This window comes from Drosophila sulfurigaster, chromosome 2R, assembly GCF_023558435.1.
Source record: "Drosophila sulfurigaster albostrigata strain 15112-1811.04 chromosome 2R, ASM2355843v2, whole genome shotgun sequence".
Classification (NCBI taxonomy): Eukaryota; Metazoa; Arthropoda; class Insecta; order Diptera; family Drosophilidae; genus Drosophila; species Drosophila sulfurigaster.
In genome coordinates this window covers 10,408,227-10,432,279 of record NC_084882.1, presented here as the reverse complement: position 1 = coordinate 10,432,279, position 24,053 = coordinate 10,408,227, and the positions used below count along the sequence as shown (strand labels likewise).

The window sequence follows — 24,053 nt, the reverse complement described above, 5'->3', positions numbered from 1 at the left end:
AACTGGCAAAAGGCTAACGACTGCGCCAAGTTTATCAGCTGCACCAGCAGATAGAAACAACCAATTTAACAAGTAAGAATCGTGCAACTGTCAGATGATAAACAGCAAGATACTCAGTATCAGATGAACACTCAAATCTTAAGTATGCAAAATTAAAAAATTAATATAATATAATATAATATTATATAATATTTTAATGTGACATTCAACCGTGTTTTAAAAATTCGTGTTGAAATTATGTTGTTTTCAATATTAGATTATTCAATAGCATAAAGAGTTCCTGTATTATATTGTATATTAATATACTGGTAGAATAACCATATTATACATTATACAGCATTACAAATTAGTTAAAACTAAAAAGTATGGTTTTCTTTATTCATAATTCTTTATTTTTTCAGTCATCTACTTAGAAAAATATTTTTTTATCTTAAAACTAAAAAGTATAATTTTTCTTATGTATAATTCTTTATTTTCCCAGTCATTTACTGAAACGAATATTTTTTTATCTTTATTTTGAGTTGTTATTTTATTTTGCTTAGTAATTCGATTTTGAAACTTTCATTTCATTTATATTTCTATTAAACGTATTAAATAAAAAATTGATGTTTAAGCATTGCCATCAAAATTAAAATTCCCTTTTGTTGCCCATTTTCAATGCTTACAGGGTATACAAAACAAAAAAGAAACACAGCCACAAAACAGTTGCATGGCACAGACGCCAGACTGGATGCAAGTGAGCGTTGAGTCAGTGTTGGAGAACGGCTTTAACCATACAAGCGAAGAGCCGAAACGTTACTTAGCATGAGTCACACCTTTCCGGGCGGATTGTGAGTGTGTGTGCTGCATGTTGTAAAGAAAGAGCGTAGAAACGACGAATCGGTAAAAGAGACGCAAACAAGTTACCTGAAGGGAGCTGGGGCCACGCCGATAGCGTGACAGTTGTGTGGGTAAGCGGCTTAAGAGATCGTCAGAAATTGGAAGTTACTGCCGACAATTTTGTACCCAGAAAATGTGTATAGGCAAAAATAGGCTTCGGCTTTGCCTGCGCCTTTGACTTCGACCGAAATTAATAATGCTTTTGGTTGCGACTTCCTAATGAAGTTAAGTTGTAATCAGGGAGAATGTCAATTAATTATATAACTGATCTACTTGCCACACAGAGGCAAGTTGTAGCTGTTTTGGTGGTCTCTACGGTGTAGATATAATCTCAAAACATAACACAATCTAGTACAATTCTTGTTCAAATGGATAAGAACTTTAAAAATGCCATATCGAAGTAGTTCCATAAAAAAAAGAAAACCCAACCCGGTTCTTAAGTTTTTTTTACGAGACAACGCAATTCACTATGTTGCAAAATGGTGAAGATATTAAGAAAGAGAGAAAAAGAGATCTGTCGACCTACTAGTTGGACTGGTCAGTGAACATAAAGCCAATATTTTAATGGCGCCAGACACATCCTGAGTTCGTAACTGGAACGAAGCTAAATCGATGGAAAATCAAAAAACCCCACAGTAATCATGCAACGAAAACGCGTCATGAAAACCTACTTAAGCCAGAAAGAGAGAGAGAGAGAGAGAGAAAAGAGACAGTGACTTGGAGCGAAAACAAGAAGTAAGTAGGACTCGGACGGCAGCAACTGTGACGGTGACGGCGACTGCGACGGCAGCAGCAGCAGCAACAACAAAAACAGGATGCGCATGCGCAGCAAAAACAAAAGCAAAGGTGAACGTGAACATCATGATGACGTTGTGTTGAGGTAGAATAAATACGAGTGCACATAAAAATTAAAAAGAAATGAAGAAAAAAGCGAAATCAAAGACATCAACAAATAAACATAAAAGGAAACGTCTCTTCCAGCAGCAGACACACCACAAAGAAGAAGCCAAGAACAAGAGCGATAAGAGCGGCACACAAAACGAAAAGGGAACGTTAAGCGGGCGATCGTTTGGCAAGTGGGGGGCGAATGGCAAAACGAGCAAGGGGAATGGCAAACGATAAACGTCATCGAGCATATTATGCTGCATAAATTATCAAAGGCAAAAGACAGTGCCAAAAGGGAGCGCCGCAGATTGAGCACAGACAGAGCTAGGAAGCAAGAGAGAGACGAAAACTGCGCAGCCACAAACATTACGCGCTGTAAATAATTGTAATTTACGAACAGGGGACAGGGAACTGGCGACTGAATTGGGACTGGCTGTGCATCATCTACAGTCGTCTACCTGAGCGCAGAGATGATGATAATGAAGAAGAACGTGAAAAGAAAAAGAAGAGAGCGACGGCGCAATAGCAAACAAGAACAGCACGTACAAGAAATTAGCAAACAAAACTCTTTACATAGAAGACTGAGATAGACAGAGTGAGCGAGTCAGAACACAAAACATAGCGAAAGAAAGAGAGGGAGACAGTAAAAGCAAAACGTCAACCCCTTGGACATTATGATTATGATGCTGAGCTGCTGATCATAATGATGAAGGCCAGCAGTCAGACGTGTATAGTATAGATGAAATACAACAACAAAATGTAAGAGAAGAACAGTAAACAACAAAATAAAAAGAAACCCTGTGGCAGTTGTACAAACGGAGTTACACACACATAGACAGACTCACACACACACACACACATAGGCACATGCATGTTGGCCCCATGGACATTGGACCACGCGTAACGCGTTTCTGTAATCGTGGCCAGAATCGTAAAACGTGATCGAGTGCCTTATGTACAATACATTGGCCATGGGCCGTTTTCTTGTTGTTGCCACTTTGAATACTCAGTAGCCCCAAATTGGATAAAAAGGGAATTTCCATGTTTAACTATTGTGGTCCTAGGTAAAAGGATCACTTTATATTGTTGCTTTATAGTAATTTTAGTACAAATGTTTTTCTAAACTTAGTTAAATAGCAAAAAATATTCGTGTCAATATTTTGCTTGATTTTTTATCCACAAAATTTCAATTTAATTTATATTTATAACTAATCATGACTTATGATTAGTTTAATAAATAAAATTCATACTTCGAAAAAAATCTAAACACAAAATTTGAATTTAAAAAACTTGTGATATTAAAAATATATTCTCTTTTATATTAAGAATGAACAATAATAAATACAGGATATATTAAATTGAATATTGCTGCAATGAATAACGCGAACATATGTATTTTGTCTTATTTATTTTATTCCAGGGTATCGTAAAGTCGATCATAATGCCCCAGCCGACTCTTTGTAATTTTTTGCTCTTGTTTAGTTTAATTCTTTTTTTGGATTCGTATCTATAGTACGTATGTAGTATGATTATTTTGTTTTCTGTTCGAGCCAACAGCTTTTTCATTAGGAAAATACATATGCTCAACTACAAAAGCAACAACAACTCTAAAATGAAAACAACAACAACTAGAAGAATAACAACAATAGTTTGTATTTTGCTTGACTGGCTACGAGAATGTTTTTATTATTTTTCTAGCTGCGCGATTCGCTCTCAATTCAATTCTGTTCTTATTTGGTTCTGTTGTGTTGTTCAATTCTTCTCTTCTACCTTCTGCCTGTTCCCTGTCAACGTTCGGGTAATTTACAAGTCTGAAGAGCTAGAGAGATTTACATGAAGCAAACATGTACTACGGTCTGTCTGGCATTGTTTTTGGTTGCTTGGTTGCTGGCATGAACTATAAGTTGTGGGTCAATGAATCAATGAATCAGCGCGTGGATGTTCTTTCAACAGCTGTGCGAATTTTTGATGAATACGTATAATCATGGGGGATTTGCTGAAGAACAAGATGGGGAAGTCAGATTAGATTCGCAAGTCATATGAATATTTATTAGCTAGACGCAAATTACTATTGAAAAGTTCTAATTATAATCTATTGTGAAATCTTTTCCAAACATTTTCTCATAATAAGGAAATCTTGTAAAATTATTTTCTATTTATACACAAGTCAAATGAAAAAATATTCATAAATACTAAATATGTATTGCATATGTACATAATTAATTGAAACGTCAACCTCAAAAAATGCGACTATCTCAAAATGTTCACTAAATTGCTGATAGTTATTTTTTGTGAAAAGAAAAGGGAAAAGTCATTAGCTATCACTCTAACTTAGGGTCCCTTGTTATTACAGTACACACAAATAAGTTGTGGGAACCCTAAAATTGTTATCATTTCTTACAAAAACAAGTTGACTCTGCTTATCACAACAACTAAAAGGGTAACATCCGAAGGCTGGGCCAAACACAAATTGTGTTTCGTTTCATTGCCAACGCAAACATTGACTGATAACAATTCTCGAGAACTTTTACAGCGTACAAACAAATCTCTCAAACCTCTAGTTACGTCAAGTACTCAGCTACCGGCTTAACTACTCAGCTACAAATACCGTTAGTCGGATCGTAAAAAGTGCTTTAAGTAAAAGTTATGGGGCATATAAATATCATTAATACTCAATTACTACCAGCATCCACAACAACTCCCACGTCCCAGCACGCTTATATTTGTAGTAAAAATGTAAAAATGTAAAAAATGTAATGATAGAATTATTTATTCGCCTTTCCAATACTCTTTTCATAGGTAAATTGTATACAATAAAATGCAATTAAGATCGAAACATTTAACTAGATCAATAGCATCTTAATCAACAGTGGAAAAACAATTTAAAACAGATACAAGATAAGAGACTTTCAAAGTATCAATTATGTATTATAATAAGAATCGATTATACTTAAAAACTCTTCCTTTGGGTCATCTTATCTTTATACATGTTATGCAAATAAGGTTGAGCTCTCTTTTTCGCTTTCTGCACATGACGTCACAAGTTTTAACTACTAATAAATATGCATAAACACATTTTTATCATAGATAACCAAACAAAAATTGTATATTTTATTTTATGCAAATTTAATAGAAACAATAAAAATAGAAAAGATTTAACTAATTACTTCCTTCCAAGACTTTATTCAAATCAGTTCAGCAAATTAACGCATTGTTGCCATTTTCATACAGTTATGCGACACTCTCACAAAACTCCATAAAACAGTGACAAATGTCACCTGTCTCACATCATAAAGATTGTCTAAAGCTAAAGCTTATAATCACAGATAATGGCGATTATTACAGTCGCGCCTCTGTAAAAGGTAACGCCCACGACGTCTGTATGTAACTGAACACTCTATATGTGCTCTATGCAAAATTCCAATTAGCAAACAGCGAGAAATTTAAGAACCGATCGAGCACAATTACGCGCATAATTTAGAGGCGATATCGCGATTCTTAAACTGCCAACTGCCAGAACAGGTTTTTTCTCACTAGATTTAGGTTTTGATAGCGATTTTTTTTTTTTAGTTACTTACCACTTTTTAGACGATCGTTAATTAAATCCTCAATGAGCTGCGGACACTCGCACTCGATAGCATAGCAAAACTGTTTGAATTTCTCAAAGCCGCTCTTCGCAATTATATCAATAAGATTGGCGCATTGCAAACGCAATATGTCGGCATCGTTCAGATTGCCCCCGACAGAGGGCGTTAGCGACCGATTGTCGCTCTGCGCATGATCACCGTTGACACTGGCACTACGCGAGGAGCCCGCTAAACTTGAGCTATAATCACCACCCACGCCTACACCGCTGACACTGGCGCTGCCCCCGCTGCCACTGCCACTGCTGCTGCTGGCGACAGCGCTCAGCTTTCGTTTTGTCAGCGCACCCACGCTAGAGGGCGCACTGTCCGGTTCGGCAGCAGCAACAGCACCCAATGTTGTTGTTGGCTTCAGCAATAGATCCTCCTCGGATTGGCTGAGCACAGAGTTTTTGACGAGCACCGCGAGTAGATCAGTGCTGCCCAGATCTAGCATTATGCGCTCCTGGTGACGCGAGAGCAACAAGCGCACTTCTTCCTCTTCTTCGCGCGTCATTTTGACGTTTTGACGTTTTCTTTTACGTTTTGATTCTTATTTGCTGTTGTTTACAATGCACTTTTGTTAACTGCACTCTCACACATACACTCACATTTGTTGTTGTTGTCGTTGTTATTTAAAATAGCATGTGCATATTCGAATTATTATCATTATTATTTGTTAATAGAACTATTGTTAGTCGATACGTAAAAAAACACAAACGCGCGCCATTTATTGCGGCGTTGACGCCGTTTTTATTCGTTGCTCCGCTCGCACAACGTTCGTTCAACACAGTCAGAAAACAACTGAAAAACCGGCTCGGCTTAAAACAGCGACGCAGTGTCTCATACACAGTCTTGACCTGAGAGAGCAAGAGAGAGCAGACAAACCGCCCGCACAGTTCGGAGAGCGCAACGCACAGTGGATAATTTTGCAGCGTTCTTCATGAAATTTTTCTCATAGCCCACAACAAATTGTTTACCATTGACGTCTAATGTATTTTAATACAATAAGTACATGGTGCAATAAGTATGTACATGGCTTAAAATAATTTCGGTGTTGCATGAACACTAATATCTTAGCAAATCAATGTTAACTTGATAATTAAAATCAATAAAAATTGTTTTCCTATAATAATAATTAATATTATGGTAATCTAGGATTGCCTTTACTTTTAAATAACAACAATCTAATAATTGTTCCTGTGAGCTTGCCAGCTTTGCGTGAGCGACCCACTGTGCGTTGTTTCTCTTGCATTGACCGTGCAGCTGCAATTGCAAGCGATAACAGTGGCGTTGTTATTGTGTGCCTTTGCAAAGTGTGCACGTATGAGTTGGTATTGTGTATGTGTGAGGCTGTGTGTATACGAGCGAGTGTAAAATAACAAAGTCAAACAAAACGTAATTGCATTTGCTTCGCTTCTCTCACTGCGCTGTCTTTGCGTAAACAAAGAAATTGCCTTTGCTTGCTTGAATATCGTATCGCAATATCGTATGTAAAATGCGAGATTTCGTATTGGGGAATAAAGGGAACTGAACGTAGTGCACCATTTAAAATGATTATTAAATACCATACAACACATGAATGTACTTATTAAAAGATATTATTAATTAACTTCCATCGTTTAACTATAAGTATTTCAATTGTAGTTCGGATAATAAAATCTGTACCTATCTAATTTGCCACACTAGCAAAATAACAATCGTAAACATTCAGTTAATTACAGACCCCACATACGCACACACATACTTACTCACATACAAAATATCGATTCGTGTTTAACGATTTATCTCAAGTGATTTGCCATTTCGAACTCACAAACACAAACACAAACTTACTCACAAGCATGAGACCACAAAAGGGCTCTAATTACACGTATTTCAGTTCGTTTCTGGCCTGATTAGCTCTCCATACAGAATTGTAACAGATGTTGGACCAGTTGCTAAGAATGAGCGTAAACGGATAAGAATAATTAAGGAAAAAAGTGATCGAACAGAGAGACAGGAAGAAGTTGTTTTCAGATGAAATTAATCCTTTGGAAAATAATTAAAAAATACTCAAGATACTTTAACGCCTGAAGCTTATGGTATTTTTCAAGGGTATCAATATTAAAATTGGTTTAACAGTTAATTCAAAAATGATTTTTAAAACAACTGATACTACTTTATGTATTATTAAAAAAATAGAATGAAAACAAAATATTGGAAAAGTTAAATTTCAATAAATATTTCAAAACGTCATTTAAAAAATATTAATTTCAGAAAAATATATTTTGAAATGCATAAATTCAGAAATTATACTATCAACTATATTATACAATTAACTAAACTAAGAACTGCAGAACATAATATTTTAATCTTATTTAAATACGAGAAACTAAGTGATTTCAAAATGTTATTATTGATTTGTAGATGCAAACAATAAAATAATTTTAAAGAATTATATTATATTATAGGAATTTTGTTTGTAAATATTAGTTTTTCTTTTAGTTAAGTAATGTCACATATTTTAATCACCTTTCAATAACGTATAGATAAGGAATAAATATATAACATAATGTAATGAAACGTAAAATTCACACATTGGTTTGTAAAATCGACCAGATTGTCACGTTCAATTTCAATAAACTTATAACATTTAGAATTGAGCACGTCTAAGGCGTGCTCTATCTTATGTTTTCTTTCTTTATGGAAATCACAAGAATATTGTGTTTACCTGTTGCCGACAAAAGTTGAAAGGAAATCTAGGATTTCATACAGCAGCATTCCCAAGCATGCTTCATAGCTGTGATTTGGAGCTATCAACAAATTAGCAGGTAGACACCCACAACAAATTTCGATTATACATAAATTGATTAGAGTAATTGCTCGAGCAATGCCAGCCAGTTTATGTTGTGAAATGTAATGCATTGAAAAATGCTGTAAATATACCGCCCTCTTGGCACATAGCTTGTCAAGCAACTACTTGGATCGCTTCATAATTTATGCGAGGTATGTGAGAAGGCCCCCACAATTCTGGGCGGAGAACGGAGACCGAGAATTGTCAAGTCTCCACGCACACCCGCAAATCTGTCTGTCGAAACAAATCAGCAGACACGATTCTTCAATCGGAGCAGAATTTCAATGATAATGAAGACAGTAGGCGAGAGATCATTGCAAAATTGCTATAAGATTTTTGATATGCAAAAATTACGTAATTGACATATGTTAGATTTACATATGTGATTTTTATTTATTATTTTTTTTCCTCCACAATAGTAAATTTATTTTTATGTACATATATACATCTATGAAAAAAAGTATAATGACCTGCATAATATTAATTTAAGTTTAACAAAACTTAGAAATTTTAAATCAATATTAAACTACATATACTGTTCTAATTTAATCGCATTGCCTAACGTAGTCGTTATTAATTTTATTTTCTAAAATTATATTTTTAATTATTGTAATTATGCCAAAGTAAAGTATTCACTTAAATATTAGATTAAAAAATTTATAAGATATTTTCTTAAATTTGATGTTTTAATAAGTTAAAATACAACCATAAACTAACATTTACAATTTATTTTTGAAATATTTTAAATATTAGGTTGTTTGGTAATGACATACCGGTTTTTACATTAAAATTTCGGGCTTCTTTTGTGAAGTCAAATATAATCGTATCTGGCAATGCTATATATCGTTTCAAAGGTATTGGCATCACCTTTAAAATGACATATAGTTTGTTTACATGAGCTTCCACGTTAAAAAATTACAATCGATTGAAATGGAGTTCACAAACGCAGAAATTCGGGCAAATTTTAAATTTTATTTCGCACAAGGAAAAACTTCTGCGGATTCTCGCAGACAGATTATTGCTGTCTTAGGAGATAACAAACTTTCGATTCAAATCGCCGAACAGTGGTTTAGGCGATTCCGAAGTGGCAATTTTGATGCCGAAACACCCACGCCTTCCGGACGACCAGTGACCGTTGATACGGATAAAATCATAGAAATAGTGGATCGAGATCGTCATGTGACTATTAGAACCCTCGCAGAGGAGCTGCAACTAAGCACGGAAACCGTCCATAGGCATTTAAAGTCGAAAAATTTAACAAAAAAAGCTCGGTGTATGGGTGCCTCATGAGTTATCCCAAAAAAATCTTTTCGACCGTGTATCAATCTGTGAATCTTTGTTGCACCGTAATAAACTCGACTCATTTCTGGATCGGTTAGTCACTGGTGATGAAAAATGGATCACATATGACAACATAAAGCGTAAAAGATCCTGGTCGAAGCACGGTGAGTCGACTCAAACGGTGGCAAAGCCAGCAACAGGTGTTGCTGAGTGTATGGTGGGATATCAGAGGAATTATCCATTATGAAGTGTTGCCCTATGGCCAAACCATCAATTCTGACCTCTACTGTGAACAACTGGAGCGATTGAAGATTGCACTTGAACAGAAGCGGCCAGCCATGGTGAATCGTAAGGGCGTTGTGTTCCATCATGACAACGCCAGGCCCCATACATCTTTGGTGACGCATCACAAGCTACGGGAGCTTGGTTGGGAAGTGTTAATGCATCCACTTTATAGACCGGACATTGCTCCAAGCGATTACCATCTGTTTTTGGCCATGCAAAATTTTTTCGATGGACAAAAATTGAGTTCAAGGGAGGATTGTGAAAATCGAATCGCCGAGTTTTGTGCCAGTAGGGACAAGGACTTCTTTAGAAGAGGCATATCCAAGTTACCATCAAAATGGCAGAAAATCATCGAAGAGAACGGTACATAAAGCACTTAAATCGGACAATGCTAACTATTTTAAAATTGTCGTCAAAAATCAATAAAAAAACCGGTATGTCATTACCAAACAACCTAATATTTTCTTGATTTTAAATTATTTATGCCAAAAATGATATAACAACATATTACAGCAAAAACCCTCTCGAGTGGAAAATAAGATTTTCGATGTTAGGGTGAAACGTTGATAAGTCATGAAACAGCAGATATTGGGAAACTCAGGATTACAATTGCAAATAAAATCTGCTACTGAAGGGCAGAAATGAACAAATAAACATGGGTGAACGTGTTTCATCTTGCCCATTACGTTCTGTGTTTCCTCTGCAATTAAGAGATTTGGCCGAAATGGACTTAAAGCTCAGCTCACAACGTCTGTCTGCTGTATTTCCTTTTTCCTGATTCGTTCGTGATTATCGAGAGGGTGTTTCATTTTATCCCATTCATCAATGTGCGCCGGCCTAACCCTCAAGTGAGTCTGCTTCCATTTGCCAGGTGAAATTGTTCGGTAATCAACTGGGGAGTTGAAGCATCTTATTATTCGGTAGTCAATTTCAAGATTGCCTTTGCACGTGGTAATTCTCGATGGAGCTGCTTGAGTTAACTTATGTCGTAATTACATATTAGCCAAAACGAAAATCATTTGATCTTGGCCATTAAATGTAATCCACAGCTGTTAATGACTCCGCCAGGAGGTAATTGCATTTAATTATACGTCTTATCGTGCATTAAGCGTTTGAACCTAAACTAAAATGCAATTGCAATGTGAAGAATTTGTTTACTTTCTTTTTTGAATAGAGAAAATGCCGAAAACAACGAAGTGCAGCAATTAAATTTTTATCTCTTCGCTTATCGAAAACTCATTACAGAAATGCCTATGCCGAAAGATAGAATTTTGTTTTTGTGACGAAATGCCTTGTGCAATTGCATTTCCAATTGTAATAATATTAAGTGCATAACTTCCATTTAAGAGTTGATATGGTAAAAATGATTTATTCATTACTAAACACCCTAACGCATTTTACGCTATTGCTGTTAAAATGGTCTAAGTTAATCAGCATTATTTTTTTTGCTATTCTTGCATTCGTCATAACGGCATTGATCAATGTCAAACTATTACAGTACATACACACACATACATATATATGCGCTCACTGAGATGAATGGAGGAGGCATTGGCAATGGGAAAAGGTCTCCAAAGCTTCCAATACATAGATGAATGGCATTGGAGACATTGGAAGAGAAAAAAAATTAAATAAGCGAACTCTCATTTTCGTCAAAACGATGGCGACATTCAGAAGTGAATTTAACAGCGTGCCGAGCACTTACCCCGATCGCCTGACGGCTATCCGAAAAAAGCTGACCACGTGTTTCCATCAGTGGCACAAGCAGCTGCAGCTTTTCAAGCAAGACTGCTCCACGTTGCGAGCGAAAAGTATTTACTGGCAGAAATTTAAAAAGATTTACAACAAAAAAGCCGCACAGCTTCAGCAACGGGAGCTAGTAAAGCTTATCAGCCAAGAGGAAGTCATAGTCCAGGAGCAGCAGCTACAATTTGTGGCCACGCTCTTTTCGTCGACATTGATATCGAAATTTAACTCGAAAAATTCCACCAGCTGCAGCAACATGACCATTTTGGATGATTCGTATATTGGGGTGCGCGATGAGTATCCCGATATCGATGCTGAAATACGCGCCATATTAATGGCCAATGCCCAGAATGGAGTCACGATATCGAGCATCAAAAGTAAGTGCAAAAACGAGGAATCAATCGAAATATAAATAGATAAACCTTGCTGGTAAAATTGAAGAAATATTTTTAAGTTAAAAGAATGAATTACTTTATGCATGCATGCATGTTTTTCCACAAAACAGACTTATCATTAGTTTAAGTCGATTAGTCTTATCGATTAAGTATTCGATCACGATTAGGTGAGTCGATTTGGCGCGTGGTTTCTTATCTTTAAAATATATTTATCGATAACGTACTATTCTTTTTTAATTACTTCGTTATACTGTTAATATTTCACCTATTCACACAGATGAATATCGAAATATGACGGGCAATACATTTCCGCTACGCGATAACATCACTGACTTTCTGCTCACCATACCGTACGTCACAGCTGAGTGTTGCGTGTCCGGCAAGCGGATCTTTAATATCAAGCCCACGGAGGACACACGTCACCTGCACGACATGGTGCTGAATCAGCGACAGCGTGAAAATGGCAACAGTAAAAACAACAATCACATATCAGCCATGCAGGAACCGCCACGTTTGTGGCGCTCCCAATATAGGCGACGTAGTCCGCAAAATGAGAATTGCAATTATAATCTCAATACCTGTGAGAAGCCACCAGCTGTCAAAATAGCGCCAGAGCAGCAACTGGCCACTGCTGCAATGACGCCATTTTGTATCTATCAGGACAACTGGAAGCATCTGTAAGACAACCTAATTTATATATTAATCTTATATTGTATAACGAATTGATTTTCCAAATGCAGCAACAATCAGTATCAGCTAACACAGTTAGCAGCTCAGAACAACAACAATCAATTTCCCTGCATTCGTTCGGATCCTGCACAGTTACAAATAGCACCACAACCGCCTGAACAGCTACAACACCATCAGATTGGAGAATATACACATAAGCGACGTCATGAATTTACGCCCACGCCAACAACATTGTCATGTCCATCGCAACATGACTCCATGTTCACCATCAACTCGGATTGTGATGCATATCTCTTAGATTTTCCATTGCTGGGCGATGATTTCTTCTTGTACTTGGCGCGCATGGAGCTAAAATGTCGCTTCAAGAAGTGTAAGTAGATTCGACTGCAATAGAAGTTCACATCTCACCTCGTCTCGTTTCGACCATAGATGAGAAGGTGCTACAGTCTGGTCTGTGCATCTCGGGACAAACCATAAATGCCGCTCGACAGCGGCTGCAGCACGTGGAACTGCATGAGATGACACAAATCATTGTTAACATCGGTTCCGTTGACATAATGCGCGGCAAGCCGCTGGTGCAAATCGAGCATGATTTCCGTCAGCTAATCAAGGAGATGCACAATCGCAGATTTGTGCCTGTGCTGACCACGCTAGCACCGCTGGCCAACTATTGCCACGACAAGCAGACATGCGAGAAGGTGTTGCGGTTTAACAAGTTTATACGCAGCGAGGGACGTCATCTTACCGTTATTGATATACACTCATGTCTGATTAATGAGAATGGCGTTGTGCGCTTCGATTGCTTCCAGAAGTAACCAAAAGCTCCTTCCATATCTACCGATTAATTATATATATTCTCCGTTTGTGTTTTAAAGCGGGCCACGTAGTGTGACGGGCTCACCAGAGCCATATGTATTCTGGAATAAAATCGGACGGCAGCGTGTGTTACAGATGATCGAACAAAATATGGAATATCACTGAGCAGGAAGTTTGAGTTGGAGTTGGAATTGAAATAGTCGGTCTGGCACCAGGCATCGAGCTTGTACAAAATTTTTACAATTATTCACGGAGAATGGCATGCTGTCTTTTTAGAAAAAAGCGAAATTCATAAGTTAAACGTTTAATTTTAATGTGTTTTATGTTCGTATCGTTATGTGTTTGTCCCCTGTACTATATATAAATGTATATTCATTGTGATTGTCTTTCTTATATGTTCTATGTGATTCAACTATCTCCTGAAATAACTTTCCTTTTGATGTACATTGCGTTTTGGATGCATTGTTTTTGCTGCTATCCCAAAAACAGTGATCGAAAATTCAATGTGCCATCAAAATTGAGTTATTCAAACATGTATTTTCCCTAGTATTTTTCATTAAGATTTGGGCACAGAGCTTAATGAAAAATGCAAACGCAACTAAAACATTGCCATGTTATAAACCGTATATTTCTTTTGTTTCTTCTGAACCATCTTTGCCCATGCTCATGTATATAACTACCGACTTTTCTCTGTGCAGGACAGGCTACAAAATATACATTTGAGACATGTGTCATTTTGGTTCAATGAAAATGTATTCGCTTTAGTTAATACTTTGCTTGCACCAAATCAATGCCGCGGCTGATTTAATATTGTCAGTGCTAAGCGAAAAAATTAATTATAGCGATTGTGCAATTTTCGTGCATCTCTTTCAATGTTAATATTATTTGTACGCTGTACATTAAACAGTCTGATAACATTTTAGATTGTTTTCTTACAGCGTACGATGAAAAGTATTCAAGATTCGAGTTTAAATTAATAACAAGTCTTTATTCAAAAATGGTAGTAATTATAAACTAATTTATTGTATGTATGTTTAATGTATGTGATGATGTAATTTTTTTTTGTATGTCCAACCATAACAAGCAATGTAAAATCCAAAAAAAAATAAAAAAGGGGAAAAACAAATTGATACGCTTTATAGCTGAAAGCAAAAGACATTGATTCAAATTATGTTCGAATGCATTTTTCAATATTTCTTAAATTTTTGAGATTCAGTTTGGAATGCAACTAAATTCGATTTAGAACATATCAATATTTGCTTCGGTATTAATTCTTTTTCTTAATAAATCAACCTAAACGCAATGGAAATTATCTTGATTGTTACTAATATTATTTCTTCAATAGTCATAAGGTTTAATTCTAATAAAAAAATAAAGAAAGTAGTATGTAAACCTGAGTTAATATTTAAATATTTCTTAAAGTTAATACCTAACTCAAGTCATCGTTGTAAACAAAATAATATCATAGGATATGACTTGAAATTACTTTGCCAAGAGGGATGTTGAAAAATCGTTCTTTGAAAATGAATAAAATAACGAAGGGATTTGGTGCTGCTTATACATGTGGAAGTCGAGATCAAGCCCATTACTCGAACGCCAACCGCACTTTACACATAAGGCCGGATCTAAAACCTCGTTGTGAATTTCAGTTAAATGTTGACGGTACTCCGGATAAGATACAAATTTCAGGGGACGAATCTTTTCATCACAATGCAAGCAAATCCAGGACTCTAAAAAAATGTCGATTAATTGAGTAAACAATAAACAAACGTGGGTCTTACCCGTTGTGTTCCCAGCTTCAGGTGTTGCAATATCAAACAACGGTCTTTTGGCAAAGCGCCACTTATGCACACCATTACATGGCTTTAAAGAACTCGGCATTGATGGAGTCTTGAATTCCTTTGGTCTCATTGTTGGACTATTCGATTCTTCGGAAGTCGAAACAGTTTCGGGGAACGGATTATAGTCGGAATTTTCGATATTCTTTACTGCATTTAAAACCGGTGAAGAGGTCTGTAAAGGTGAAAGATTTCCAAGCAGCGAATCAACATCAGACGACGAGGTGTCCTTTGTGTTTTTCTGCACTTTTTTCTTATATTGGACAATCGTTTCATCGCGCGATTCAATTGAGGACACAAGCATGTCATTGATCACACTGAAGGCGTTTAATTTAGCATTTCGCTCATGAACCTGACGATTGAGTTCTTGTACATATGATGAGAACTGAAAAATAGCAAGCAATGAAAGATACGATCGACTATGTTCAAATACCAGTCACATCTGTAAAAACAGTTCCATCAATAGTAACTTTACCTGATTTTAAACTAAGTTTGTCTTTATCGTTTTTGTTTAGGGTTGTTTCAATTTAAGACATACCTTTAATAATTTTTCTTTTAAATTGACGGTTTATTCGCCGTTCTTTCTCTTAAATAGGAATTGAATATAAATAATTTAGATTTACCTTTGATAATTCCTGCTTTAATTTAGCTATTTCTTCTTCCTGTTCATGAAGGCATTTGGTCTTTTCCTCCCTGTTCACATCCCTCTCTTTTTCAATGCTAATCGTAATCTGTTCCATACATAAATAAACGCATAAATAAAAATTCCAATTTTTAACAAATTGGTATAAAATATATGGACATTTTTTTCGAAAATTACTTCTGATAATTTTTGATCCAAATTGGCGATTTCCTCTTCCTTTTCTTGCAGACGGATGGTATTTTCCTTCTTTAATTCACACTCCTTTTCAATTTTATATTTCATCTATATCATAAAAAATAAATAAATTAATAAATATAATACAAATTCTCCTGAAAAATTACCTCTGCCAATTCAGCTTTTAAATTGATCATTTCTTCTTCTTTTTTCAGAAGGCGTTTAGCGTTTACCGAATTCACCTCACGCTCATTTTCAATATTAATGATCATCTATTCCATATGATTCAAATTATAGGGAAACATAAAATTACCATTTTCACTTAAATAACAAATTCTCATAATAAATTACCTCCGATAATTTTTGTTTCAAATTCGTGATTTCTTCTGGTTCGTGACGTTTTTGGCACTTGACGCTTTCCAACAGCAGCTCACTATCTTTTTTGACCAGCTTTCCAAATTTGTCGATCATCTTATAATTATTAAGTTAATATGTTGTCGATATACATATATCATATTTTTACCTTTGTTAATTCTTCTTCTAAGATGAAGATTTTCTCATTTTTCTCCTGCAAGTTTTTAGCGCATTCAGTACCACAGTTCGGCATTTCCTGAATCTCTAACGACATCTTTGAACGCAATTCTTTTTCGACAATTTGAAGTTTGGTTCGAAGGTGCTGATTTTCACGCTGCTGCATCAAAATGGAATTCATCAATAAATTATAATTCGCTTGATCATAACATTGTTGATAACTGTATCCGCCATAAGTTGGACTTGGTACATTCAACCACATTTGTGGAACAAAATGCGAGTTAAATAGCGGAAATTGTGAATTTTTGTGATGACGAGCCATTTTTGTCCAAACGTAAAAATGCGTGTATCCAAAATACGGAGAAACGGTACTTTTCCGCGCTTTTGAAGCCATAAATATTTGGTCTCGATCGATATATGTATATCGATGTTATATTACGATAGGGGTACATGATTTTATGAATATGATTTCTTTTATAGATATTTATTTCCGTTCAAACTTTTCTTTTAATTTTGTGGATCATTAATTTTTGGCTTCTTTTTTACTCTAAGCCAACCGTCGTTATAGTACGCAAAGAACAAAAGCATTTACTTGCCACTCTATCGATTATACCTACTCGTGTATCGATAACAATCTCAGTCAGCTGTTTGAAACTGTGCGACCGCACAAAAATACTAAATATAAAGAAATCGATAACAATTTGACAATTGTATTTTAGCTGGCAAGTGAGTGAGTATGAATTTATTTGTGTGTGGAAAATAAGTTTCAGCAAATTTCAGATTAGTTTGATACATTACAGTCCAAAATGGCTTCGTTTTTGGCACGTACTGGCAGTACACTCATCGAATCAGTAAGACCCAAGGCAGTTGCAAAGGTAAGCGCAGGGCAACGTTTCAAAAATGCATGAAAATTAGTCGTACATTTTACATAATTGCAAAAAGCTGCAGACGGCAACAACAGTGTGACAAGGTTGCGCCTCTCGTTCGCTCACTCATTAGAAAGAGAGAGAGTAGCCACCTGACTAGCGGCGATATTTTCGATCCGTTTTGTTGTACTCTACAGAAACACATACAAGCATACATATGAATATCAATTGTGTCTGTGTGTGTGACGCAACTCTTGTCAATGTGAGATGATAAAAATAAGACCTTGAAAGCCGCCAAATAGCGGCTATGTGGGTTTCTTTTATCAATGGGATGGCAATGTCAACTGTTGCTGTCGAGCCCACTAATTAAACCAACCAAATCTATGCGAATTAGATTTGATTATCATCTCGGTTAAAACACCGTTATGGCGACGCTTTGATTGCAAATCTCGTTTCGTTTTTTGTGACCCACTCCAACAAATGTATACTAAATACATACATACATATGTATGCTATGCGTCATTTGTTTTGTTTTTGATTTTATTTTTTCGAAGCTCGTGACTTTTTCGATAATTGGAATTTTTTGTTAACAGATCCTCAGCTACGCTCCCATTGGACTGCAGCAGACGAGAAACCTCAATGTGCAAGAACATGTCTCATACACTTTGCTTAACGAAAGCAACATCCCAACTCCCCGGTAAGTTCACATCGAATCCACAGAGTCCAAAGTTCAACCAATGTCTTCTTATTGAACTTTGAATAGCAAAAGTATGTGTAAACAAATCCGGAATTGATTTGCATTAATATTGCTGCATGTTCAGATCAACAAACAGCTGATGATAGCGCTGATAACGGTCTGTCTTTAAAGTAAACTATATACATATGTATATGTATATATTATAGATTGTAGGGAGCAAAGGTGTTAGTCGTAGAGCATTTATAATCAAATGGCATATATGCTAGACAAGTTGAAATATGTATATATATTTTATTTATCTCAATGAGATATAATGATAGAAAATTTGAGGCAGGTTTCTTATGCTTTTGCTTATAATTATAATTAATACAAAACTAATATATATAATTTTTTATGCTTTTTATATAATTACGAACCGAAAGAAATAAATCTCAGTAAATACATATTTATGTAAAAAGTGTGAGATCTAGGTTTCTAACTTCTGAGTATTTATTAATTGTTATATTTAGAATTTTTCTCAAGTGTGGACAAATTCATCATTGAAACAATTTTGATTAATTTAATTTTTATGAAAGTTTTGTACACCATTATCGGTTAAATTTTAGAAAAAAGCTTTCTAACAAATTGCCATTTTCTAAATAAAACAAATAAGTACAAATAGATTAATAACCTGTTTTTAAAAAACCTTATCATTAGTTCCATCGCACCACAATCGAAAATGGAAATTTATATATATTATAATATTATATAATATATTATTAATAAATATTTTTTGATTTAAGAAAGTTTCACCTGTTTCAAGGGTTAAATGGGTATTAATTCTAATAACATTTTTACTAAACGGAACCCAGACATTAATGAGCTCGTCTGTATAAAATTAGAATAGATTGCTAGAGTTTAAATGAAATGATTAACTTAAACGAAATTCGCTCACTCAGCTGATGTGCCAAAAAAGACTTTGGATTGTGTGCTGGATTTGATAACGTGTTGCTGACGCTGTGCCGCTTTATCAGTCATAAACTCTTGGCATTGCGGTTCAGTGGGTCATAAAAATCCAAATGGACTTTAAAATTGCTTCCCAAATTATTAAACGATGACTCAATTGGTGTTTTGCAGATTTGCCGTCGCAAAGAATGGCAAGGAAGCCGGCGAGATTGCTACAAAATTGAAAACAGATAATCTGGTGCTGAAGGCGCAGGTTCTTGCCGGTGGACGTGGCAAGGGAACCTTCAAGAATGGACTCAAGGGCGGTGTCCGCGTTGTCTACAAGTGAGTCGAAATTATTTTGAAACTTATTACTACCTTAATGACCTGCTTTTGTCCTCTATTCCAGTCCGGAGACAGCAGAAGATCTCGCCGGCAAGATGATTGATCAGCTGCTGATTACCAAGCAAACTGGCGCTGCCGGTCGACTTTGTAAGAAGGTCATGGTTGCCGAGCGTAAATTCCCACGTCGCGAGTTCTACTTTGCCGTCATGATGGAGCGTGCTTTCAACGTGAGTAAAGCGACTTATTGATAAAGCACATTATTTACTTTATTTTGTTTGTTTGTTTTCTTGTGCAGGGTCCAGTTTTGATTGCATCAAAGGAGGGCGGTGTTGATATTGAGGAAGTGGCCGCATCTAGTCCCGATGCCATCATTTACGAACCCATCGATATTGCCAGCGGTCTCACTAAGGAACAGGCGGCGAGAATAGTCGAAAAAGTTGGACTGAACGATAATGCCGATGAGCACATTCAAATGCTGCTCAACATGTACAAGCTGTTTGTGGAGAAGGATGCTCTTCTGGTTGAGATCAATCCCTATGCCGAAGATGCCATGTCTGGCTGTAAGTTGCAACTGTTGCTGCAATCTCATCGTTATAACAAATCAAACTAACTTTTCATTGTCGTTTAACTAATGAACTAACTCTTCATCTCATCCATTGTTTTGCTTAACTTTTTTGTATTCATGTGTTCAAACTAATGATATCTCTGTTGATGTTTGTTGAATCTTTAAAGGCTGTAAGTACTGCATTAACAATTGAAAGACATTATTTTTGACATGTTATTATGTTTTGCCTTGTTTTATAGTCTTTGCCCTCGATGCCAAGCTGCGTTTCGACGACAATGCCGAGTTCCGTCAAAAGGAGCTGTTTAGCATGCGGGACTGGACCCAAGAGGATCCCAAGGAGGTTGAGGCAGCCAAATACAATTTGAATTACATTGCTCTCGATGGCACCATCGGGTGCATGGTGAATGGCGCTGGTCTGGCTATGGCCACCATGGATATCATCAAGTTATACGGCGGCGAGCCAGCCAATTTCCTTGATGTGGGCGGTGGTGCCACCGCAGAGGCTGTGAAGGCTGCTTTCAAGATCATTACCTCCGACAAGAAAGTAATGTGCTTATTGGTCAACATTTTCGGCGGCATTATGCGTTGCGATGTCATTGCCGAGGGTATTATTGCTGCCGCCAAGGATCTGAACCTGAACTTGCCCATTGTTGTGCGTCTGCAGGTGAGTTAGCTCATAATTAAAGATCATTTTGTAAATTTACTTAAATATATGAAACTATTGCAGGGCACCAAGGTAAAGGAAGCCCGCGATTTGATTCGTTCGTCGGGTTTGAAAATTCTGGCTCGTGATGATTTGGATAAGGCTGCCGATATGGCTGTCCACTTGGCACAAATTGTCAAGCTGGCGCGTGAGATGAATATGGATGTGAACTTCGAGATTCCCGATGCACAGAAGTAGATCAATAATAATAACAGAACAACATCAAACTCGATAAATGGCTAAGTCAACCATATTAGAGCCCAATACATAGAACACAAAAACATTTACTCAACAAGTTAGATACAATTTACATAAACTACAACTACAACTGAAACTCATCGCTTTGTAGTTAGAGAGATATTCGTATTCGCTTTCAAATAATTGAACATTTTTGCAAAAATTTTATTGACCTTTTTGTGAATGGAGTAACACCATGATTGTAGTATATTTTTTGTCTTTGGTCAAACCAGAGTGTGTTACATATTAACTAAATATTATAATTTCGAATAATCCTAAGAGTTGAGAGTTTTTTGCACCTGTGAAACATTGTAAGCGTAAAAACAAATGTATTGTTGTTAGCACGAAACTTTACAAAATAATAACTAGTAAAAGTCCAAAACTGAAACAAACAAAAACAAAACAAACTGGTCTAATGTCAACGTGATTATTGCAAAAACTCATTTAATTTATTGAAATGCAAACTGCTTGAAATGTGGTAAGACGAAAAGTGTATTATGCTATTTTAAGTTAGTTTGCTTTAAATTAAAAATTCAACCACAATATCAACAAACTGTAGAAATTGCTTTTAATGCTTTTCAGCTTCTTTATCTTGTATTTATTACAAAAACATTTTTTAGCATCGATTCCAATATCTGTTTCAAATTCCAATAATTAATATTTTTTCCCCAGAGAATGCAAAGATGATTCAAAGAAAGAGTAAATGCATTTTCTATATGAAGAACATGAATTCCCCAGATGTACGTCAAATTCGCCAATAGGATGTTAGATCCTTGATCCCTTTTCCATAGAAACTGACCAAAATTATCAATAAACTAAAACTAAAGTTCTGTTTGAAATAATCCAAATTTGATGGACGTGCGAATTTATTTATCTATTTGCGTGTGGTAGGGAAAGTTGGGTTGTTGGGTTATTGCCTCAAAAACGATCGACTAGAGATAGAATATGTGTTTGTTCCTGTTCCCGCCAGTCGGTGTCGCCATCGCCCAGATTTCCAGCGTACTCTGAAATGTGAAGAATGTATTATTGCACAGATCTAATACTAATAAAAAAAAAATCAAGTACTCACCACGCATAATGCTTCTGATGGTTTTCATGGATGCGCTGCGCAAATTAAGAATTTGTAGCACTCGCTGTTTGACTGTTTCTGTGGTGGCGCTGACCTCCAGCAAGATGTAGTCGATGCGCTGCAGCGTAAACAGACCGCCAGTCAAGCGTTTTATATAATTATTCTCCGCCTCCTCGTCTTCATCAATGCCCGCATCCTGCAACAAAAGAAATGTCTATATATACATTCCTATTTAGTCGAATACTATTTCAACTTACTTTTGGCTGCTGATCAATCTCTCTGTCAATGGCTTCCACTTTGGCCAAGTACTTAAGATGCAGCTCGAGCAGACGATCGACTTTCTCATGATCGTTCTCCGTGAACTTAGTCAGCATGCGTTGCCTTTGCGTGCCCTTGCAGTTGCGCAACATCGATGCAATCACCGAGCACACATGCTCCTCATGCTCATCCACTGAAAGTAATCGCTGCTTGTTACGCTTGGGTGTCTTCATGAATAGGGGAAAGATGGTGCGCAGTCCCAGAATCTCGACGAACTTATTGCAATTCTCACGTCCATCCTGGCCGGCCATGGCATGATCCAACACCTTCAGGGAACCATTACGTGACATCTTTTTTTCTCTGAGCATCAGATTCATCAGCTGCAATCCCTCGCCGTTGAGGAAGCGATCGCGATTCTCGCGCGCCATCAGCGCCGAGCACATGCAATTGAACAAATTGGACATGTACTCTTGCTCCTCATTACTGGCGGGATCGTGACGCTTGTAGACAGCCAACTGTTGCAGTAATACATCGACGCCATCCAGTGTTCCGAGCAACAAACGATTATCGTTCTCTGTCTGTATCAGGATGGACAATATTTCACTGCAATACAGTTTGTTAGGATCAAAGGGCGATTTGCCTTTGAGACGCTTCAGTATCCAGGCCAGCAGACCTTGTATCGCCGCCTCGCGCACAAATTCGCCGTCAATCTCCGTTAGATTCTCGACAATCGCCAGCGTATTGTGCACACCATCGGCTTCCTCTTTTACCTGTTCGTTGAGCCGCTCAAGATTCTGCACCAGCAGTGCACAGATTTGTTCCTTGCGCAACGCGTCGATCAAGGACTCGGCACCCTCGTTGCTTTCACCCAGAATATCCACATCGGTTACCTCTTGGAGCAGATCAACGACGGCAACTGCGATATCTGTGTTTTGATGAGCTAGCAGCTCCAATAGACTGTGGAGGCCATGCAGCTCTACGAGCAGCGGGTATAAATCGGGCACTGTGGCTACAGCTTTTAGTTCCTGAATGACTGTGTGTAAGTCCAGCTCGGAGTCCATGAATTTCTCGGGATTGTCTGAGAATTTGATGCGCATCTCTTGGTTCTTGAGATTGCGCTTCTCAAACACCAGTATTAGCTTCTTCAGACCTTGTTCGTCCAGCACATCGCCCTCTGCTTCCTCGCTCTCAACATACTTTAAGATATTCAGACGTTCCTCCTCTGTGAGCTCGGGGTCAAACTCAAATGCGCTGCCATTGGCTGATCCCGCTCCAGTCGCATTGCTGTCATGTGACTTTCTGTAGTTGGCCGTTTCCTTGGCGTCCGCAATGCGACGCATTCGCTTTGACTTTTCATCGATGCCGCCGCCCCGTTTTCCAATATCACTCGCCGGCTCCGGCAGCGCGAAATCATCGTCGTCCTCATGCGGTCGCTTTGGTGTCTGCTCGGGCTGTTGCCATTGATGCCAATAATGAGTACTCTTAATGGTTTTCATATTATTTGTTAACACTACTTACCTTAAATGCCAAGAGTTCCCCAATATCCATAATTCAGCCAGCAAATTGTATAAACATCAACGCTACCTGGTAAAACTCACATCGATAATGGCAAATATCGCTGCGCTGTAAATACAAATGTGCTCACGCTTTGTTATCGATAGTTGAGTTGATTATCAATCAAATAAACTATGGATTCATGACCTACAATATTTAATATTATATATGATGTTATATTAAAATTTCTTAGTAAAGTCCACTGCGAAGTAA

At 37.0% G+C, this 24,053-nt stretch overlaps 4 protein-coding genes and 1 long non-coding RNA gene across 5 annotated transcripts in view; 2 read left to right on the top strand and 3 right to left on the bottom strand.

Moving 5' to 3' along the window:
- The window catches only part of LOC133839034 (uncharacterized), a 112,698-nt gene extending 106,510 nt beyond the window's left edge, over positions 1-6,188 (bottom strand). Inside the window, 1 exon segment of the mRNA XM_062270343.1 lies at positions 5,343-6,188. Coding sequence (XP_062126327.1) covers positions 5,343-5,904 — 562 coding nt within the window. The 5' untranslated portion in view covers positions 5,905-6,188.
- Positions 6,189-11,434: 5,246 nt separating this feature from the next.
- On the top strand, positions 11,435-14,745 carry LOC133835933 (maternal effect protein oskar). The gene is made up of 5 exons (XM_062266130.1): positions 11,435-11,912; positions 12,208-12,607; positions 12,671-12,990; positions 13,050-13,431; positions 13,496-14,745. The coding sequence occupies exons 1-5, from the start codon at positions 11,450-11,452 to the stop codon at positions 13,599-13,601; spliced, it is 1,671 nt and encodes a 556-aa protein (XP_062122114.1). The 5' UTR covers positions 11,435-11,449; the 3' UTR covers positions 13,602-14,745.
- LOC133835938 (uncharacterized) lies at positions 13,999-15,343 on the bottom strand. Its single transcript, XR_009893662.1, has 2 exons — positions 15,218-15,343; positions 13,999-15,166 (listed from the first exon to the last, which is right to left on the bottom strand). It is a non-coding gene; the product is annotated as an uncharacterized LOC133835938 (long non-coding RNA).
- A 1,990-nt stretch (positions 15,344-17,333) lies between these two features.
- On the top strand, positions 17,334-21,807 carry LOC133835935 (succinate--CoA ligase [ADP-forming] subunit beta, mitochondrial). The gene is made up of 9 exons (XM_062266131.1): positions 17,334-17,352; positions 17,408-17,497; positions 18,082-18,185; positions 19,302-19,454; positions 19,519-19,681; positions 19,750-20,014; positions 20,259-20,683; positions 20,747-20,916; positions 21,632-21,807. The coding sequence occupies exons 2-9, from the start codon at positions 17,429-17,431 to the stop codon at positions 21,660-21,662; spliced, it is 1,380 nt and encodes a 459-aa protein (XP_062122115.1). The 5' UTR covers positions 17,334-17,352; positions 17,408-17,428; the 3' UTR covers positions 21,663-21,807.
- Positions 21,123-23,963, bottom strand: LOC133835932 (beta-catenin-like protein 1). Its single transcript, XM_062266129.1, has 4 exons — positions 23,805-23,963; positions 22,286-23,737; positions 22,029-22,224; positions 21,123-21,963 (listed from the first exon to the last, which is right to left on the bottom strand). Exons 1-4 carry the CDS (start codon positions 23,832-23,834, stop codon positions 21,878-21,880), a joined length of 1,764 nt encoding a protein of 587 aa, XP_062122113.1. The 5' UTR covers positions 23,835-23,963; the 3' UTR covers positions 21,123-21,877.
- Between the last annotated feature and the right edge of the window lie 90 nt (positions 23,964-24,053).

What these genes read in the sequence shown, in the direction of transcription:
- LOC133835932 (XM_062266129.1), bottom strand. Translation starts at nt 23,834, where the DNA reads ATGGATATTGGGGAACTCTTGGCATTTAAG. An exon ending in GGGAACTCTTGGCATTTAAG is followed by an intron (nt 23,738 to 23,804) that starts GTAAGTAGTGTT and finishes CAATGGCAACAG; the next exon opens with CCCGAGCAGACACCAAAGCG. An exon ending in CATCAGAAGCATTATGCGTG is followed by an intron (nt 21,964 to 22,028) that starts GTGAGTACTTGA and finishes TTCACATTTCAG; the next exon opens with AGTACGCTGGAAATCTGGGC.
- LOC133835933 (XM_062266130.1), top strand. Translation starts at nt 11,450, where the DNA reads ATGGCGACATTCAGAAGTGAATTTAACAGCGTGCCGAGCACTTACCCC. An exon ending in AAAATGTCGCTTCAAGAAGT is followed by an intron (nt 12,991 to 13,049) that starts GTAAGTAGATTC and finishes TTTCGACCATAG; the next exon opens with ATGAGAAGGTGCTACAGTCT. An exon ending in CGCTTCGATTGCTTCCAGAA is followed by an intron (nt 13,432 to 13,495) that starts GTAACCAAAAGC and finishes TGTGTTTTAAAG; the next exon opens with CGGGCCACGTAGTGTGACGG.
- LOC133835935 (XM_062266131.1), top strand. Translation starts at nt 17,429, where the DNA reads ATGGCTTCGTTTTTGGCACGTACTGGCAGTACACTCATCGAATCAGTA. An exon ending in TGATGGAGCGTGCTTTCAAC is followed by an intron (nt 19,682 to 19,749) that starts GTGAGTAAAGCG and finishes TTTCTTGTGCAG; the next exon opens with GGTCCAGTTTTGATTGCATC. An exon ending in CGAAGATGCCATGTCTGGCT is followed by an intron (nt 20,015 to 20,258) that starts GTAAGTTGCAAC and finishes CTTGTTTTATAG; the next exon opens with TCTTTGCCCTCGATGCCAAG.